The sequence below is a fragment of the Cyclopterus lumpus genome, chromosome 15 (assembly GCF_009769545.1).
Source record: "Cyclopterus lumpus isolate fCycLum1 chromosome 15, fCycLum1.pri, whole genome shotgun sequence".
Classification (NCBI taxonomy): domain Eukaryota; kingdom Metazoa; phylum Chordata; class Actinopteri; order Perciformes; family Cyclopteridae; genus Cyclopterus; species Cyclopterus lumpus.
Genome location: NC_046980.1, coordinates 8,657,262 through 8,678,688, shown reverse-complemented (window position 1 = coordinate 8,678,688; position 21,427 = coordinate 8,657,262). Strand labels below are relative to the sequence as shown.

Sequence of the window (21,427 nt, the reverse complement as noted above, 5' to 3'; positions counted from 1 at the left end):
CCTCTCCTCCTCTTTCTCTCCTTTCTACCCTTCCTCTCAGCTCCTTCCCTATCTTGCTCCCCTCCCTCCCCCATCCCTCTCCCGACAGTGTAATGTCCCAGGTGCCAGGGAGATGTGCCCTTGAGGGAGCTCCATGCAGCAGGAGCAGTAAATAGTTGCTGTCTATCGACCAATATTGAGGATACTCCCCAGAACGAGCATGGTGTGATATTTTACAGTTCCTCTGAGATGGCAGAGCTTGCAGAGCACGTTTGTGAAACCAGGAAAGGGAAGCCAGTCAGCTGGGAGACAACTGGATTTGCCCAGAGCCATTTATATTCCCTTTGAATATATAAGCATATTTTTAGGGTTGGGTGCCATGAGCATAAAACAGTTCTGGAGCAAAGCACTACTTTCAGGAAATATTACATGGCTTTTGTTTGGTGTACCACTCTGTGGTATAATGTGTGCACATTGATTATATAGTCAGCACTGAGAAGCTATTGGTGGATAACATATTTTTTTTTTTTATTGAATTATTGTAATGTATTCTTCCCTTAAAAAGAAGAACCCATTAATATAAAAAAGCTTGAAATGTATTATTTCAGTGATCTTTTTAAGCGTTTTTTATTATTGAGAGCATAATAACAAATAGCATGTCGAGCTTCAGATTACATTTTAAATAACAATACAACTGAAAAAGAGGAAAATAATTACAGAAAAAAAGGGAGTCATCTGTGAGAAATAGAAAGTTGTGTAGTTTCCTGGCAAATCTAAACATATAAATATATACATGTACATTTATTACCAAAAACATGCAAGAAGGTTTTATTCACATTGAACCATCTCTCAGTCTTATATTGTTTACTCCTTACTAATAATAACTCAAATATTCAATTGAGGGGCTGTGTGTTTCTGTGAGCATAACTGTGTCAAAAGAGATCATTTTCCATAAGTATTCTTGACTCCCTTCCTCCTCTGTTGTAAACCTCCCCCGGTAGCCATGGTAACCCTCTCGTTTCCAAGGAAGGCTGCTCAGTGCCTGTGATCCACCAATCACATGTTCAACTCGCCTCTTCTGGTCCAGAGCATCTGTCACTCCCTCGTTCAGCGCTCACGTACACCACTCTCTGTCGCTCCCTCCTTCAGAGTGTCTCCAATGCGCTTCATCTCTCTCGCCTGAAAGTTGATAGCACTGGAAAATACCCACAATGCAGTGGTGCCATTCCTCCTGAATAGTGACAGAGTGGCAGAGGGAGGGAGGGCTTTATGTGACCGCCTGTCCTGTATGTTTGTGTGTGTGTGTGATGTTACAGCTGCCAGAACAACTATGAATAGCGCTTACGGGTGTGATACTGATGATCATTTATTATCAAAATACCAGGCAGAAGGGAAGAGTGTCCACATAGCGGTGTGTCCCAGGGATTTTCCATGTGCTGGAAGAAAATCACGTCATTGGTTCACACATCTGTTGAGAGCAGCTTTTTCCAAAAGTATCTCTTTAACCGAGTAGGAATTATGTTGTTATTGAACAATTCATGCCAGCAACCAAAGTTTGCATCCTGTCACAGACCAGCATCAGTGTTCTTTTGAAAAAATGTAAACACAATCATGATCTTTTATGAAGTGTTTTAGTTTATTGCCTAACTCTTTTCCGATGCTTAGGTGTTTTATTTTTCGCAGGGAGTGAGATGAAAAGGTTGATATCCCTCTCATGTCTGTATGGTAAATACAGAGCAGCAGCTGGTTAGCTTAGCTTAGCATAAAGACTGGAAACAGGGGGAAATGGTGAGCCTGGCTCTGTCCAGAGGTAACAAAATCCCCTACCAGCATCACTAAAGCTCCCAACCAGATGGCTGATTATGTGCCGGATTATAAAGTGCAATGATTGCAAGTTGAAAATTCGACCGCTTACCTTTATAGCTCTGTTTTTGTATGGCTGTCGGTCAATTATGATATAAATCTTCTCATATAACTCTCAGCAAGAAGGGGAATAAACATATTTCTCTAATTGTTGAACTATTCCTGTATACTATGAGCGATTTGCCCTTTTCAGATGTTTTAATTTTAACAATGTCTGAGAACGGAAAAGTCCTAAAAATACACAACTCTGTGAACCAGAATATGTTTTTTGAGTCTCTGCTATGTCTCATTTTTATCTTGTGACCTCTTCGGGAAGTCCTGACCCCCAATGCTCTTATCAACATTCAGTCTCGTAATAGGGGTTGATCTAAAACAGTTTGGCTTCCCTAAAGGAAAAAAGGTTGGAGATCCAGCTTCCAAGATAAGATAATCGGATCACTTAACACCCCCACAGGTGTAATAACCCAAGATCAAACATATAACATGGACACGGTAGTTATGCTGCATCTTTCACTTAACTGCCTAACTGTCTTAGATCACAGATAGCAGATTCAAGTTCTTTATGTACATTTTCCAGGAGAGCCGTGAGTCCACTGGGCTGCTATCTTCCTGTTTTGGAGCGGGATTTGAGAGGAGAAATCAGTGGGGGTGAGCTTTTTTATCCTTAGCTCTCACTCAGCTGACTACAGTGGGGCGTGTCTGCTGAGGGGTGAGAGGTGGGAGGACACAGGGTGTCCCTAATACCAGAGGAAAAGCCCCTAATCCCCTGTTAAAGTGTCCCCATTGACTGTTCGGGGGCGCCCCCCCACCGGCCCATTCCTCCCAAAATAGCGTCTGGTGTTATTGTTGTTGTTCTCTGCTGTTATTGAATTTGTAAACCCGCTTTAGCAGACACCCATAGAATCACTGAGATCCCTGTGGTTGATGTCATGCAACCAGATAGAGCAAGCCCAGCCTGGACATATACTCACAATACACACTTACACACACACACACACACACACACTCAGCTGGTCTTTGTTAGGGAGGCAAAAAAGCTGATAAGCAGGATGACAATAAAGAGCCGTTGGTAGAGAAGGAGGGAGGAAGGGAGCGTGAACCAGAGAAAATGAGTGGGAGGGAGAGTGTGGGGGATAACAAGAGAGGGGGGGGGGGGGGGTAGCAGCGTGTTGACATATCACAGTCATTTTTGCTAAAGTATTTGTTTCAGCTGCTATTTCCAGTTTGGCCTCTCTCCCTGCTCGCCTCCTCAACCTTGGATTTCAAGATCACGCTGACACCCCCTCAGAGTAGATGAAGGTGAGGAAGAAAAGGAAGGAGGCAGAGAGGGAGGGAGAAGCCTCAGCTACTATGGTAAGTCCTCTCCTATGCTCCTCCTGCACCCTCCCCACTCAGAGGTGCTTTGTAGGGCAGGGGCCAGCTTCTGCGAGGCTGCAGGGATTTACCCTTGTTGACATATTAACAAACAAAAACGATACAGATAGGGAGGACAGGGAGTCAGCAGATGGGATTTGTGGCGTGCCCTTTCTGCAGCGTGAAAGACAGCGAGTCACTCTGTGCTTTGTTTGGTCACCACTGAGGAGTTAGATAGACCCCCTCTCCTTCTTTGCTCTCCACCCGGCACACTCTTACAACCCCCCCCCCCCCCTCCCCCCCCTCCCCCTCTACTCACCTCTTTCCTCCCACCATCCCTCTTCCTCATGTGCAGGGCATCGATCACTCAGCGGAAGGAGCTGTTCACGCTTGTTGGTGTGCTCTGATTTTCTTTACCTGTGCCAATGCTTGTGCTTTTTGCTCTGAGTGGGATGGATGCCCATGAGGTGAAGATAAGGACAGAGCTAACTGGGTGACTGAATAGAGGACTGGTTGGCTGCTTCGCCACTCTTAGCTCAGGTTTCACTCCCCTTCACACAGAGGAGAGACAGAAAGGTGGGAGAGAAAGTGAACATGGCTGTTGAAGAAGGGGTTGTCTTTCTAACACAAGTGAGTAATGCTAATAAGATTTGGTTTTTAAATGTTATATATAGTTTTTTATTCTGATAGCTTAGTGGTTGTGATTTGGTATTGTCTAGAAAACAATGCAATAGAGGTTACTGATGTCTCAGAGGTTGATGTTGTGAGTTCAGCGGTGCAGCACACCACTAGAATGGCCGAGTCCTGTGTCATTCATTCTGACTGGTTGGGTGTTTGGGTGTGTATGGACATGGAAAAGTCATCTGCCGCCATCAGATGTAAAGTGTATGCTTGCCTGCAAGGTTTTGTCAGAATGCTTTTATTGGCTTTCTCAGACATTTAACAAACAAGATAAGCTCTAATGAGTTTGTGAGCATCTTTTACAAACTTTTAGACAGAGAAAAGCAAACAGTTTGACCCTGTTTCCAGTCTTTATGCTAAGCCAAGCTAAAGGTATCCTGGGTCCAGCTTCATATTCAAGTTCAAACACTGGTATCAAGCTTCTCATGTAACTCTCTGCAAGACAGCAAAACAATGTATTTCCCAAACATATATTTTTAACGGGGGAATAAAAGCAAGTGGTGTTGGACGTAGGGTTTGTTTGTAGTGCTTTCAGGAATGACCTTAGCTTCAGTCATTTATTTACTCACTCTCTGTTTCTCACAATCATTTCTCCTTGTGGCCATTAGCGGGTATGACACATTAGATCACGTGTTTCCTCTTTGTGGTGCTCCTGAAATGTGTGGTGCGTTCCATATGCAGCAGTACTACAATAGAGGGATGTTTTAGAGTGACAGCATGTGATATTTACACCTGTGAGAGGTGTGAGGCAGCTGTTGATGCTCTGTACATAGAACATCGTGTACATTTTGAATCAGAGGAGACGGGGAATCTTCAGATATAGATTAGCATTAATTGTGTTGCCAATAGCCTGCTTTGCATCCACACCTCTTAAAGCCTTACTGATTAATTCATCAATAGCGTTACTATATTTTGCCTTGAAAGGAACGGAGAACTCCAGATGAGGTGCTAGGCAGGAGAGCGGACAGTTTAGAGATCAGAGAAATAGATGTGGAGGTTGGTGGGGTTGATGTCCCTTGGCACTGGTGGGTGTTGTGGCCTGCCACTGGATGGCCCTGGCTTTGTGCGAGCAGAGCTTCTGTGTGTTTTGTGTTGTCAGGAGAGAAGAGGATATAGTGAAACAATGCCGCCGCTGCTCGTCTGTCTCTCCTCCTGTAAGCTCGCTCAGTTCGCCCAGAGCCTGCAGCAATGACATCAACATATTCCCCGTGTTGTCTGTGTTTGTGTGTACATGTGTTTTCTTGCATGTGTTTTTTTTTTCCGTGGACACTATTCTAAAGTGTGTGCAGGCTCATATGTGTTGATGCATTCTTTCTTAGGCATGTGTTCATTGCAAAATGCTGCACAGTTTTGTGTTACATGCTCGAGTGCCAAACTGACATCGATGTAGTCTGGCGGCCCGGGGCTATCAGTCTTTATACATCTAAGTATCCTCCATTCATCTTGACGATCACTGCGTTGATGTCATGAGTGAATGAATATGAATATTAGTATGTGGTATTGAACTGTGATACAACTTGAGGATTTCCCCAAGCTATACAAAAAGATTTCTCATTAATTGGCCACCATTGATATGGCAAAAGTGGTTAAGGTAGATCTTAACGGCATATTATGTGTACAACATTTGTTGGTTGTTTGGTTTCAAGTGCTCGGTCCGTTAATAATATAGAATTGTTTCATCATTGAATTGGTCCGGCCAATATATTGGCCAATATTATCACAAATATGTAATTATCAGAGTACTATGTCGGACAATAAGTAACACGATATTGCAGTCCAGAGGTCCTTATGAACACTGTCATGGTAATGTTTTCATCCCCAAATGTTCTACATAGTAAACATCATCGTAACAATTCTTTAACAAAAAGTAGGGATATTTTACACTTTCAGTTACGGATGTTGTTATCTGCCTCACACATATAGGTCGGGCTGTATATTACAGGGTCTGCAGATTGAGCTTTAATGGGTTTTTCAGATTTAAGGATTTTGATTGAGTAATCTGATCAAAGCAACATATTTTACGGCCCTTCAAATGTCAATACTAAGGCGTCACTGTAATGTAGTGTCTCCTCTCCCTGTTAAGGAGAGTGTGCAGACACCAGTCAGTGACCAGAGGGCATTTTTAATTAGAACTGAGATGGTTAATTGTCTTTTTTACAGCAACTCACATGGAAATTAGCTGCATTTTCGACTGTGATTGGGAAATGCTAAATTCTCAGTTTTTCCAGTTGTCACTTGTGTGTCAGATTCCTTTCTCTCTCTCTCTCTCTCTCTCTCACTTTCTCTCTCTCTCATCATCCCTCTCATCCTCTTCCTTCTATCTAACATTAGATTAATGCTTTCCTTCAGGCTTAACCTAGTCTTTAATGACCCCATTTTCTTTGAACCTCTGATCTGTGAAAACTTAATGATATTTATTTTACTAATCTCTTGCCCCGTCCTGCGTAATGCCTCATTCACAAAGACTTCAAGATCCCTCATTTTGGAGCTAGCTGGGATATGGATGGAGGGTTGGACATGTTGGTCGCTGGTTTTCACAGCAGGCATTAAGGGATAAACTGACGAGAGCAATGAATAGTGACTTATGGATGAAGACTACTTAATCTGTTGGCACTTAAGCTTGGGCCGTTGCAGAAGGAGGAGCAAAGAGAACTGTGCTATTTGAAAGACTAACCTATGAAATAGCATGTACAATTTGAAAATGCTTTTAGATGTCCATATTTTTACAGATGTATTGTATCTATTTATAAAGTGAGAGTGTTTGTTTCTAGTCGGGTCTGGATTATGGCCTTCTATAAAATATTTAAAATATCCACATTGAACGATTGAAAGAAGAGTACAAGATCACAGTATTACATATTCTGTATACAGAAAGAATTTAAATAATAGATAAACATGTCTATTAAGTACCATGAAAATACATGTGAGATTTTTTTTTTTAAAGCAATATCTGAAAAAACAACAACTGTATATTCAAACAGAAAATCTGCTCTGGGAAATTGTTTTTCTAAACTCTAGGAATGGCAACAAGGAGGAAAAGGAAAAGAAGAAGTTGTAAAATGTAAATGTTTAAAGGGAGAGTGTATGAAGTTTCTTTTAAGGAAATGACCACCTTTACCCGACTTTATATATCCAAGTTTATTTATATTCCTATTTTTCGAGCATGTTTTCTCATCACAAAGACGTTTTCATTCCTGCAGTGCGCCATTGGTAAACAATAGTCACTGAGAATCATGTCAATATCATAAATATGTACATCACGTGGAATTATCGTGGAATAAGAGAGTAATCGTTTACTTCAGTGAGAGTGTTGAGGTAGCCTGCTTGCTTGGTTTAGAAGTGTTTAACAGGTCATCATGAAGGACGCTGATTCTTGGAGTCCAGGACTGACTAGTAGTAGAGTATAGGGGTCTTTGTTACTGCTGTTGAATTAGAATGTAGAATGAAATCATATTTAGATGATGAGTTTGCTGCTGATCGCTGTGGAAATGTTGGTCTTTTCTTGTGGTTGACATTCAGAATAACAGAAACACAACACAATCTAGTGATCACGATGGTTCAGGCCAGAAGAACAGAACAGAAAGAAAGAAAGAACAGGAAGATCATAAGTGGTTCAGTGCTGTCAAACAGTTCTCTGGGGGGTTGGCGGTTTGGAAAAAGGAAGAAGACATTTCTAGATGTGGGCTGATATGAGCTTTGGCTTAATGGTTTCTTGTCTTTAGGAAATGACTTCCAGTTAACACTGCTTCATCTGCCACTATTTAGTTTGTGCATGAGCACACGGAGACACAAATATTTGATACGGCTTTTTAACAATCTGATGCTGGATGTCTTGTTCACTCACACTTTGGCTTTGGGTCAGATACCACTATGTTTGCCAGAGCTATTTCTGGAGAAGCACGTCGGAGGGAGAGAGCACAATGTTGGATAACTGCTTGTCCCCGCTGAGTTTATCCTAGTGTCACCGGACGTACGGCTAAATTTAGCAGGTCTGGGGCTTTAGATAATTCAGGGGACTTTGGTTTTTGAGGCTCTATTATGACGCAACGTACCACGGCTTCTCTCCCTCGTTCTCTCAGCAACTCAAGTGCTGAGTTTTACAAAATAATGTTCGCAAAGGCTGCTGCGAAGAAAGAAGACAAAATGTGCAGAGTTTGCTGTGTGTCACTTAATGTCAAACCAAATGTCCCAGGAGCTAACATGAATACAGAAGAGAAACGCAACCACTCTCTTCTTCGTCTTCTCTCGGTTTAGCTTTCTCCATCTCCTTGTCTACTCTTGTCCTCCCTCCCTCCCTTTTCTCTTCTCTCTCACACACACACCAGCAAAAAAAAATGCTTGCCTCATCATTTTTTTGTTGGTGTGCAGAGCTCTATTTCTGTAGTGAAATAAAAGGACAGTCAAGCAGAATAGAGAAGGCTTCTGGTAGCACAGCGACATACACCTACAACTACTCTACTGGTGGAGTCAGAGAGAGATCTCTCTTGAAAGGAGGAGGTCTCTGCAGCAGCTGGAGGGACCACCCGGTCGCTGAACACTTCCTACCTTTGGGAATCGGAGACATTTGGATTTAACAAAGCTGAAATAACAGCCCGGTGGGATCAGATGGATGACGCTGGATGACGTGAAATGTTGGGCTGATGTGCTGTTGCTCTGTTGGCTTTTTCATGGATTTACTTTTTGAGATGTTTTAGCGTCGTCTTAATTTGAGGCACCAGTGGTCTTTACAACATTGGTTTTGAAGTGACAATGGATCTGCAGTGTGTATGGATATTGGCTCTGTTTTTCCACTCTTAAGATGTGTTGTGGATGCCTGAGAAATTATGACAGAGTTCTACCTGGTACAGTACATCTTTGACATTTGTATGTGCTTTTAATCTCTTGTATGCCTAATAATTAACAGTTTGATATGCAGATATAAGCATGTGGCTAATGTCTGACTTTACGTACTCTCATCCTCTCTCCTTTTCGCTCTCTCTTTGTTTTCTCCTCTCCAGTCTGACAGCAATGCCAGTTACCTGCGAGCTGCCCGGGCAGGAAACCTAGAAAAGGTCCTTGACTACCTCAAGTCTGGGGTTGAGATTAACATTTGCAATCAGGTATGTTTTCGTAGACACTTTTTAAGAAACTTAAAAGTACTTGCAACTGTCTGTTCTCCTTGGGGTTTAGAACAATTTTAAGTTATTCTTTTCCACACACATAAACATGCTATTGCCATACTGCTGCATCAGCAGCATTTCAAATTGAGGGCTCAAGGGCACAACTGAACAAGCAGTATCAACCTCTAGGTGAAATGTTTTATCATTTTTAACCCATGCTTACTTAACATTATCTCATAGTTTGTCCTTGTGCAAGAGCTGCACAGACTGCACTAAATGTGTTTCTTTCTCAGAATGGCCTGAACGCTCTCCATCTAGCCTCGAAGGAGGGGCATGTGGAGGTTGTTGCTGAGCTGCTGAAGCTGGAAGCAGATGTGGATTCAGCCACAAAGGTAAGGCCCACCCCATCACCTATGTCAGCTGATGTTACAGAGAGCTATATTTGGATCCAGAACAAAATGCGGCTGCACTTTGCTACAGTGCTACTACTGTGATACTAAAATCCATTGCAAGTCGAAAGTCAATATTTTCGGGTAGGTATTACCCACTTACAATCTAAAAGCGTCCGAGTGCTTCTATTCGAGAAAACATGCACGCCTGCAGCAAACCGATGTTTCTATGACAAGTCTTTGAGCTTAACAAGCATCCGCAGAGGGCCTACATCAATTACCACAGCACCATTAACAAATACAACTAGTGTATAAAGTAACCATCTTTAAATTAAAAACTAGAGAATCCTGTGGAGAAATACTTCTGAAAATCTAATTTAAGACACTTAAAGAGACAAGATGATTAAACTAGTACTTACTGCATTCTCGCAAAGAGGCACAAATCAACTGAATGTAAATGTCAATTACAGCGTTGTTACAGCGCACGTTTCACAACACAAACACCACACAAAGTAACAAATTATGAAAAAAGCTCATTTAATGTGTGCCGTGCCCATTGGAATTCCCACTTTTCCATGTCGTATGTCGGCAATGGATTGCAGCATAAGTGTGCAGCCTTCATTTAGAGTTGCATTTTGGATCAATATTTAATGATCCCCGTGGGGAATGCTGCAGGAAAAAAGAAATATGTCCGTATGAAGCATTTGAGAATTAGGTATAATTTCCACAGCAGAATGTATTACATATATGTAATAAAGAACAAGGTCGTCAAAAGCAGCATAAGTGATATGATTGATGATTTGATGTACTGTAATACAGTAATATTCATCAGGAGAGGGTCTCTTCCTTTGAAGCATCTTTACTCCAATGCCAAAAGGAGTTGAGTTGAAGAGCCACATCTGAGCCCAGAAGGCGGTTACTCCCGTTTAGTCGTCTGGTTCAGCCTCTCTGCCACAGGCCGCATGCCTAGTGCTGACATAAACAGAGGACACAATGAAATATTCAAGATCAAGGAGAAAATCTCCCCAATTAAAGCCTCTCTCTGTTGTGACCCTGAGGATGCTGGGGGATTAGTTTAAGATCTTGGGAATCCACCGCCTGCTCCCTGACGCCTATCAGTTTCTCTTGTATACGGCCGGTGGAGACAATTAGGGAGGCAGTGCTATCTAGGATACCTAGACTCAGTAACACAAAGTGTTTTAGCATTTAGGCTGTGTGGGTGTTTAAAGCTAAAGTTAATTGTATATCCGCCCCTCTTATGTTGTGCTGCTCTTGTTGTGGGAGAGTTAAACAAGAGGCAGTGTCCTCGGTTTATCAGCCCCTTGGCAGCTCTATAACGAATGCTATTCTTGAGAAGCTTACAATGTTGAGACTGTCAGAGAGATGCTGATTTAACTTTATTCACAATGTCTGGGGCTGTAGTGTGTGTGCTTTACTGGACTAACAAGCGTATAAATGGCTGCCACTTAAAGCAGCATCCGTTGGGGCTAAATACTACAAGTTTGAAAATGAGGAAAAAATGAGAAAAATTGGAGGGGTGTGATTTAGAAAGAAGTGATCTTACCAGACCTCGGTAGCCCGCTCCTCATCTCTGCTTAAGGCTAATGGCTCACGGCTACACCACACACCTGAGTCTCTGACCAAACTGTCTGTCATCAGGTTGCATTGTGGGTAATGTAGGCAGCATCTTTTGAAAAGGATGAAAAATACGTTGAATACAAAAGACAATTCTAAAATGTGCAATTCTAAATCAGTGCAGTAATCTTTTTCTGAAGAACATAGATCCATCCATCCATCCATCCATTATCACCCGCTTATCCGGGGTCGGGTCGCGGTGGCAGCAGGTTCTACAGAGAACATAGATATACAACTTAAACCATGCTTTAGTTGCAGTGAGCAGATTTGGGATTTCAAGGGCAGATATTGGAAGTTCATTCAATGTAGGCTTCTCAAAGGTAGTATTCTCTATATTGCATAGTTATCGCATTAGATTGCATTTTTTTACACTTAAGATTCCGTGTTGTATTACAGAAAAGTCTTTAGACTCAGTAGAGCACACACATGCTTGTCTTCAGCTACAATATATACCAACCAGCCTCTTTGTCTCTTTATTAATTCCCCCTGCTATCTGATTTCCTTGCTCCAGTATTCAGTGCATGTGACTGATGATCACTATTGTGTAACAGCACTTGTATCACGCGGCCGGGAGAAAGGCTGGAGGTCGAATCTGCCTTCACAGGGACCCGTACCGGTTCATAAAACGCCTCCTGTAGTTGTATTTATGGCCGAGGTTCAAGGGGAGTTTGTTTATGTGGTACACGGAGCATCGGAAGTGACACATTGTTGGCAGAGCCGGCAGGGGGATGCCAGAGCTGCAATGCCAGGAGGACAAAAGTGTGGTGGGCGTGGGGGGATTCACTGGTGCGCATGGAGACTGACATGGATATATATACAGACTATCGTGACAAATAGACACGCACACACACACACAAGCAATACGATTGGACAGGTGGGGCAGAGCTTAACACACATTCCTTTGGCTGTTCCATGTTATCCAGAAAGGAAACACTGCTCTGCACATAGCCTCGCTGGCTGGCCAAACGGAAGTCGTCAAAGAGCTGGTCACAAATGGAGCCAATGTCAATGCACAATCACAGGTGGGACGCACTCAACACACACACACACAGACACACGCAACAACGTCAAAATGACAGCAAGGTCCCGTTGGTCTACATTTAGGACCTGGAACAACTTACATGTAATTACAGTTCATACATTTGTTTGTGTGATATTGTGTCGTGAAGTCACTGACGCTGAGGGGAATCACTCAGTGGAAAGGTCCTCACTGACACAATTTGGCATCCCGCCAACTAGGCCTCCAGGAAACTGATGTCCTTGGCAATTTAAATTATACTATCAGATCAAGGTGAGAAGAAAGATTACAAGCACCTTTTTTCTCTCTGCTCTAATCAAACCCTGAAACAGCCAATAGAGATGTAACAGCCACACAAAGATCTTTCAGACTTTACCTGAACATTTTGTTTTGTGGCTGCTACGTATCACTCTCATTTTGAATTATTTCATAGAATTTGATAGTGTCATCATCTAAGGCATGTTGAGACATTTTACATTGCATTCAGTGTAATATAACAAGGAAAAGATCAACCATGAGAGGCCAAAACAAGGAAAAATCTATATGTTTGGGTGGCAGCAAAGCTTGATCTAAGCCTGTATGTAAATATGGATGTTTGTTTGGGTCTATGTTGTGTGCAGAATGGCTTCACTCCTCTGTACATGGCCGCCCAGGAGAATCACCTGGAGGTGGTACGATTCCTTTTGGAGCACAGCGCCAGCCAGAGTATGGCCACTGAGGTAGTGTGTGTGTGTGTGTCTGTGTGTGCGTGTTATTGTGTTCACCTCTCTATACTGTTACAGTATGTCTCCATGCATTTTCTCTGCCTCGGTCATGTGTGGTCCTTACATCTGTTGTACTAAACACCTTCATCTCCTTTCCTCCCTTTCCTCCTTTTATGATCCCGACCCCACTCACTCTGCATCTGCCTATGTCTGTTTCTACTTTCCTTTGTCTCTGTGGCCTTTCTGTCTCACATTCCCATTATGTCTACCTCGCTGTCTTTCCACCATCCTCCTCTGCCTGCCCCTTCTCCTCTTCCCCTACTTCCTCCCTCCCTCCTCATCTCCTCATGAGGGACGAAGCAGAGCATCATTGATTGGTAGTGTATGGTGGTGGAGGCAGAGTGACCTTGAGTGGGTCACAGATGAGGTCCGCTTCGCTCGCTGCCTCTCCTCCACGGCTGCTGCTGCTGCTGCTGTTACTGCTCTGATTTACGTTGCTCAGCCTGTGGAACCTGCACACACATACTTACCAGTCTACACACGTATACACACACACACACACACACACACACACACACACACACACACACACACTTACACACATACAAACAATGCACATGCAGAGATAAATAGCTGATGGGGCTACAGGAATACCCAAGCCCGTCTACAGTCCACTAGCATCCACACAGGATGCCCTTCAGGACATGCATACACATAGAATATGGTTGCCCATGTGCATACTCACTAACCTGCACACATAAACATGATATATATATATATATTTAGGCACATATGCACATACACAAAAACGTACTTCACACACATAAGTATGCAGCAACACAGTGCTGTGGTAGGAAGCCTCCAGCTGAATTTTACATCATGAGAGTAATGTGTGGAGGAGATAGATTTGAGCCTTTTTTCACCCCATCATCTCATTATGTAACTATAAGGTGATTAGGCTTGAGAATACAGTGAAAGTGTACATTAATCTCTACATCTGTTTGACACATGGGCTATGATGTTATGATTTACTATCCTGTCCAGGCAGATCCAACTGTCTAAAGGTTACACTTTCTAGCTTAATTTTCCAGATGATTGTTTCTGAATAAAATGATCACACAAAAACAAAATGTTCGCAGTTTGACTTGAAGAGTTCTGAAACATGTTACTGTTGTCATGTTTCCCATCAATTTAGCTTGCACGAAACGAAGACCGACGAAAATCAAGTTCTATATAGTTCTCGTGCTAAAGTGCCATTTGTACATTATAAAGAAGATCTTATAAAACAAAAGGAAACGCACTTGAATTCATTGGAGCATTAATAACCTTTTAAATTCGGATAGGACTCAGGGGTCTTGCTTTGCTGTCCTCTCTGCCTGCATCCACATAATAATCCATCCAGTCACACCAACCATCTCCCATCAGCCCCGTCACCTGTCGTGCATTACGGCGCCCCTCCAGCCCAAGTGACTCCTCTCTCTCTCTCCTCACACACAGGATGGCTTCACTCCTCTGGCGGTGGCCCTCCAGCAGGGCCATGACCAGGTGGTCTCCTTGCTGCTGGAGAATGATACAAAGGGCAAGGTACGCCTACCTGCCCTGCACATCGCTGCCCGCAAGGATGACACCAAGGCCGCGGCCCTGCTCCTGCAGAATGACCACAACGCAGATGTTGAGTCCAAGGTGAGTGACCCAGCCAGGTGGTGGATCTTCAGTTGGTTGTTTCTTTCTTTTTTTTTATCTCTAAATATTTGATTGTTTAATTGTTTCTTTGATATTTACATCTTTGATTTACAAAGTCAGTTCTTTTCTTGCTGCCTTTTTTCTCTTCTTCGTTCTCTCGGTTGAATTTTCTTTTGATGATCTTTTTGGCAGAAAGGGGAGAGATGCAGAAGTACATGTTTAGTTTGTGTTTATTAAATCACATTATTCATCAGAATAACACTCACTGTAGATAAGACATTTCAGCTGACAGACATAGGAATGTGTGAATTAACTTTGTGATGATGCTGGAAAAGGATTCTGGTTTGACAATGTCTTTCTCAAATTTAAAATCATAGATAACAACACAAGTTTTTTTGCCACAAATTGTTTAGTAGTGATCTCCTTCTCCCCTCTCTGCTCCGGCCCTTTTCTGTTTTTTGCTCGCTAACTGCCTATTCTCTCCTCTCTTGGCTGACTCTGTAGATGATGGTGAATAGAACAACAGAGGTACACCTCTACTCTGTACATTATGTAGTCTCTCCATCGCAACCATAAAAACTCTGAAAAACCAACCAAACAAACACTTCAGTACCCCTGACTTGATGCAGTTGTGTTTCTGCAGCCCCTTGTCACCTCCCTCAGTCTCATCTTCCTCTCCATCTCTGCATTCATGTAATGGATACCTCTAGTCATTGAGAAAGTCAGAGTAAAAGCGCATGTTTCACTAATACTGATTTCGTCAACCCTGAGGCTGGAGGTTTGGGTATCAAGCTGATTCTAATGGTTTCATGGTGTCCAAAGCTGTTATTTTTTAGTGACTGTTGACAAATGTTGTCCTAATGTGTCCTGACTCGGTCCTTCCATGAAACCGATTAACATGATAACCAGTGTCAGCATGAAAAGTGGTTATCATTCATTGAAAAGCAGCGGTTTGTACATAACCTGCATGGCAACCCAAAACCCCATTAAGCTGTAAAGGAACCCAGCCTTCGAGCAACAGACAGCTAATCTAATTAGTTTACTACGCTCTATTGATTTTAGATCGTCAAATCTAACCCCCAACCCTTGCATCTAAAGCATTCTGCATGGGACCAAAGCAACAAGCTACCTCAACACTGCTTCTATGGGAACAAGGCCCCCTTCGTCACACCAAAGTCTGGTGGCCGCCTTCTGTGCGAGCCTGTTTTGGTTGGCATTGTGTCTGGACACTTATCTGATGGCTTTGTGATGTGAGGCTCCTGCATCGTGGTGAAAATACTTACATAGTACTCTGATAGAAGATGGATTTAAAAAGATGGATTTTTCTGCTTCATTTTAATTTGTGCTTAACTTACTTTTTTAACAGGATTAACGATTTTGTTTTTTTAGTAAGATTATATTCTGAGACTATTCAAAGTCGTAGTGTTTTTGGTTGGGGCTTCTGAGACACCAGATATCAGCAGAGTGGATACACATGTCTGAGACACCTGCTCTCCTCTGGATTATTGGTTATTTGAAATTGGGATGCCAATGATTAGATAGCTTATTGTCAGATTCATGTTCTTATTGGACAGATTGTTTCCAGTGTCCTTCCTTTGCTTTCACAGCTGCTGCTCACTAAGCTAGGGGGTTTGTTAGGAAATTACCTCCATTTTAGCTGGTTCACGAATATACATTAGGTTCATTTGCAGGACACATTTCTTACACCTTAAAAGTATCAGGATGTTGTAAAAGAGATGATCTAGATTAAAGAGATTAATTTGTAAATAATATCTGTCAAACTGGAGCTGTATTCAACACACAAGCCTATATAGTTTCACTTTACTTTGCCCAGTGTGATAATTAAAGCACATAGAAGCCCGTAAAGTGTACTCCGTCTAAAACCCCTCTCGTTGTCAGCATACCATTGGCCCCATGTTTGATCTTTAGAAAGAAGGACTTTCTGCCACTGTGGGGAAAGTCAGGTGTTACGGTGTATCGTAGCGTGTGTCCTCGTCCGTGTGTCAACCGTAGGCCCGTGTAGGCCGCTGTAAAGCTCCAGGTCTGTACTGCACATGTGTAGTGGTTTCATAGTTTGTAATGTAATGTGTGTGCTTGTCTGTTTGCCCGTGTGTGTTGTTCGCCTTTCTCCAATCCTCAGAGTGGTTTCACCCCCCTCCACATCGCGGCTCACTATGGCAACATCAACGTGGCCACGCTTCTGCTAAACAGAGGAGCTGCTGTGGACTTCATGGCTCGGGTGAGTTTATTCTGCCCTCTGCTGTTTGGGAGGGGTACTACTACCAACATCTACAAGGTAAACGGGAGTGAAGGTGGAGATAGTGTTGCGCTGCATATGCTGAGCACACTGATCCTGTACAAATGTGAAACTGTGGTTTAGTTTCCATGACTTATTATTGAGCAGTCACCTCAGATTGACTTTAAATTTAGTTCAAAATATTCAGAAGTATAAAGACATGGAAGTGATTTGAAGTGATTCTGGGTACAGAATTTGCTGCTTTGTATAACAAAATGCAGACGATGGTAAAGCTGTTTTGTATACTTAATATCTATGAAGATCTACAAGCCACATGATTGATTAATAGAGTGTCAGACAGCACCCTGAGTTTTAGTGAATAAAACATGACAGTATGTGCAAAGCGTTTTAAGTTTGATGGACTCACGTCGGTTTGCACCTCGCTGTGTGTGCATTCTCAAAGTTACACACTGTGAACAGTGCCAACTAACAAAAAGCATAATTATCATTTATTTTATTTTTATTTGTGCGCTGGGAAACATATCCCATATTGTGTACTTTAAATAAAGTCCAGAGCAGTATAAGTGTTACATGAAATGATGTGCCTTAGTAGTAGGATTGCTTTTTATTTACTGTGACATTTACATTGTAACGCAAGAAAGGGTGACATTAAAAATATGTTTGTTTCCACATTATTAGACATTAGTCAACAGTGGCCCGTAATTATATCAGCTAGTGTGTGAAGGAGTGTTTGTGTTTGTGCTGCTTTTTGACACTGATTACAGGTTCAGGTCTAAAGAGCCATGCTACAGCAGAGCAGATAAATTAAACACAGCTGTTTGCTTGATAATAAAAGACTATGTACCCCTAATAAGCAGAGTGTATGATTTACATCTTAAAATAAAAGATTACATGGTTTATATCTAATGATTATATTCTGATTAATTGCAGACTTTTATATCCCAGTGGGTTATTTTGTGAAGATAATATCCATATACATGTAATTTGACGGCTGAAACCTAACACCTGTTTCCTCTTCGCTGTTTAGAATGACATCACTCCGCTTCATGTGGCTTCAAAAAGGGGCAACAGCAACATGGTCAAGTTGTTGCTGGACAGAGGGTCCAAAATTGATGCAAAGACCAAGGTGAGACCACTTCTCCTCAGAAAACTGAAAGACATTCAGAAGCACATGAGGCTGAATTATATAGTTGGTTTTTCAATTCTCCACCCTTGTTGCATTGGATTTGGTCAACAAAAAGTAATCAGCTGAAGTTTATCAGACAGACTTTTCTGTCTCACACACACACACACACACACACACACACACACACACACACACACACACACACGTGAACATTGTGCCTTTTCCTCGATATGCTTAGATGTCCTCATCCATAGAATATTAAGTTTGTGGTGAATGCCGCTGTGTCCTCGTCCGGATTTGATCTTTTTCATCTTTTCAGTGTGAAGTTTATCGCAACTTTAAAAACTATTCTTTTAACTTTGTGACCTACCGATTGTGGAACCAAACATAATTAAGTCAATCCATATCAAATGTACAAGGTATATTTGTAACTCATTTTCTTTGAACTTACCTAAACAGATGCAGTTTTAAACATTTTGTAGAAAAGCACGGATGCTGATTGTTTTTTTGTACATCTTCTGTGATTTATTAACACTTGCGCTGTCTTTCTTTTTTTTTCAGGATGGTCTGACACCTCTTCACTGTGGGGCGAGGAGCGGGCACGAGCAAGTGGTAGAAATCCTACTAGACCGAGGAGCTCCTTTCCTGTCCAAGACCAAGGTAGCTACTCGGACGATCAATTCAGGAGGCGCTGCTTAGCTCAGAATGGGAAAGGGAACAAATTCATGTCACATGTTGGTGTTTCTCTCAGATAAAGATCACATTCCCCTTCAAACAGGGTACACATTGCTCATGACTATGTAACACAGAGGTTTCTATGAACTAGCTTTACTCCGCACACAGAGCTATTTGACGTCTGTTGTTGTTGCTGTAGTGTTGTCGCATTGTCTCCGTAACGTCTGTGCGACCTCTCCAGAGCAGCCTGTCTCCGCTGCGTAGCCCCACAGTTTGACCGCGCAGGACGACCAGTGTAACAAAATAGACATTGTTGTAATGGCCTCGTTATAACAATGCTTCTGTAGCCTTCTCAACACCTTCCTTCAGTCTGTCTGTGCAGCGCGTCGGCCACACCCTAACTTACTGTGTCTGTCTGTCCATTTGTCTATGTGTGCGTGTGTGTTTGTCTCTCTCTCTCCTTTTGTCTCGCTCTCTGTCTGCCCCCCCCCCCCCCCCCCCCCCCCCCCCCCACACACACACACACACACACACTATAGAACGGGCTATCGCCGCTCCACATGGCCACTCAGGGGGACCACCTGAACTGCGTCCAGCTGCTGCTCCATCACGACGTGCCGGTGGACGACGTCACCAACGACTACCTGACGGCGCTGCACGTCGCTGCCCACTGTGGTCATTACAAGGTGGCCAAGCTTATCGTAGACAAGAAGGCCAACCCAAACGCCAAAGCTCTGGTAGGGATGAAGGGCTGCACGGGGGAAGTCACATCATCCAGTAAATAAACATATAACATATCGCTACATTTAACCAGAAGAAGAGTTTTTTATAGTAGTGTCATTTATGTTGTGAAAAAACATAGACCAAAAATGTATATTGATGTACATAATACATACAAAGAATATAAAGTGAATAATAAACGGTGAAACAGATATTATCCTAACGATGAAGACAAATATTAATATTATGGTTGCCAAAAAGACAGCGGTCGATTTTATAGAATGATAATAGTAATAGCTGTAATAGAATAAATAGAAATATGACTAATAATAGTAGTAGTGTATGTAATATAATGATCAACATAAAGCAGAAGAGAAGAGAAACAGATATCTGGGAATGATGAATTCTGGAGAATGGATGTTGAAAATGACACAGAAATAAAAAGGGATTCATTCAGAATTTGAGAAGCATTAGAAGAATTAAGAGAGAAAAGGTTTCTTTGTCAACTAACATTATCTGCACGAATCATACATCTTTTAGCAGATGTGCTTCACTTCATCAGCCAAATAAAAGCAGGCATGGATATCTTGTGACTGTGGAAAGACCGACCCTTGTGAGTGTGAGCTTCACACCAACCTTTCTTTTCTGTCTTTCTGTGTGCAGAACGGTTTCACTCCGCTTCACATCGCCTGCAAGAAGAACAGAGTGAAAGTGATGGAGCTGTTGCTCAAACATGGAGCATCTATCCAGGCTGTCACTGAGGTACTCAGCCCTATTTTCTGCTTCACTCTACCTGTTAGCACCAGAAGTGGTTTCTTTAAAGTGCATCTGAATTTTAACTATCCTGAGCTGCACTATTTTATACATTGTGACTCTAATAGAGCTTGTCTTTGTTTGGACTTGTTTTGACTCCAGTCTGGCCTCACGCCCATCCACGTGGCAGCCTTCATGGGCCATGAGAACATTGTCAATGCACTGACAAACCACGGAGCCTCACCGAACACGACCAACGTAGTGAGTGGATCATCTGTTAGAAGTACATGTTTCTGTTAAGAGTAAAGTCCCACATCATCACATATGAAAAGCTCCCACTGAAAACCGTTCCTGTGGTCCTTCCAGCGAGGAGAGACGTCTCTCCACATGGCAGCCAGGGCAGGTCAGGCAGACGTGGTCGGATACCTGCTCAAGAACGGAGCCAAGGTGGAGACCAAGTCCAAGGTCAGAACACTGAGACCCATTATCAATCAGGGGAGAAAACAAAACAACACAATGATGAAATACTGGGCTAAAAATCACCTTACCTTTTGCGCAGGATGACCAGACAGCGTTGCACATCTCCAGTCGGCTGGGGAAAGTCGACATTGTCCAACAGCTGCTGCAGTGCGGCGCCTCTGCCAATGCCGCCACCACCTCAGGCTACACCCCCCTTCACCTGGCTGCCCGCGAAGGACACCAAGATGTTGCTGTGATGCTGCTGGAGAACGGCGCCTCCCTCTCCTCCTCAACTAAGGTGGGTCCAATGGAGGGTCGTCATGATTTCTCACACACACACACACATACACACACACAAACATACACATACACACACATCTGAAGAACCAAGCATCATAGATCAGAGCAGCTTTATTATTTCAGTGCCGTGACTCTCCACTTGTGGGCAGCAGTTTCCAAAGGTCTTCATGGTGTCTCGTCTTATTATGTTCATCAGTCATTTTGTTGCTGCTGAAACATTCTGCCACAACAAAAGCATTCATAGAGCCGATAACCAGCATATATGCAAGGCTCAAACATGTGAATTTCTGTCACATAAAGGAGTCACAGGAATGTTAGTGCTCACATTTAGGTCAGTGGCAGTATTAGTGTTGGCCCACTAATGTAAGAGAGCACTTAAGTGCTTAAGTGCATAGGTGCAGCCCAACATGGACGGATGATGTCAGTTTTTGGTGTTGGTTTGACATGTGACTAATTGCACGGATCAAGGTCAAAAAGAGGTTTAGAGTAGACTTTATGGAATTGGTTTGTGCATGTGTGAGATTGTATGTTGCTGTGGGCTGTCTTTCAAGGTGACCTCTGTCAGTGGAACAGATTAATGAGCGGTAAACCCCATGGTGCCAGCGCTCTCTCACACACACGCACACACCCACACACACGCACACACCGACACACCCACACACATCTTTTGGGACCTCACTTGTCAGCTGTTTGACAAAACGACAAAAGAATCTGGCGTGGGATGGAAACCACA

The 21,427-nt window shown here is 42.8% G+C and overlaps 1 protein-coding gene across 1 annotated transcript in view; it reads left to right on the top strand.

The window, feature by feature from the left end:
- LOC117743631 (ankyrin-3-like) overlaps positions 1 to 21,427 on the top strand; it is a 116,441-nt gene that overhangs the window by 49,953 nt on the left and 45,061 nt on the right. Inside the window, 14 exon segments of the mRNA XM_034551274.1 lie at positions 8,874 to 8,975; positions 9,269 to 9,367; positions 11,923 to 12,021; positions 12,638 to 12,736; positions 14,219 to 14,404; positions 14,909 to 14,932; positions 16,545 to 16,643; positions 17,689 to 17,787; positions 18,349 to 18,447; positions 19,002 to 19,199; positions 19,846 to 19,944; positions 20,098 to 20,196; positions 20,302 to 20,400; positions 20,495 to 20,692. Of these exon segments, the coding sequence (XP_034407165.1) occupies positions 8,874 to 8,975; positions 9,269 to 9,367; positions 11,923 to 12,021; positions 12,638 to 12,736; positions 14,219 to 14,404; positions 14,909 to 14,932; positions 16,545 to 16,643; positions 17,689 to 17,787; positions 18,349 to 18,447; positions 19,002 to 19,199; positions 19,846 to 19,944; positions 20,098 to 20,196; positions 20,302 to 20,400; positions 20,495 to 20,692 (1,599 nt within the window).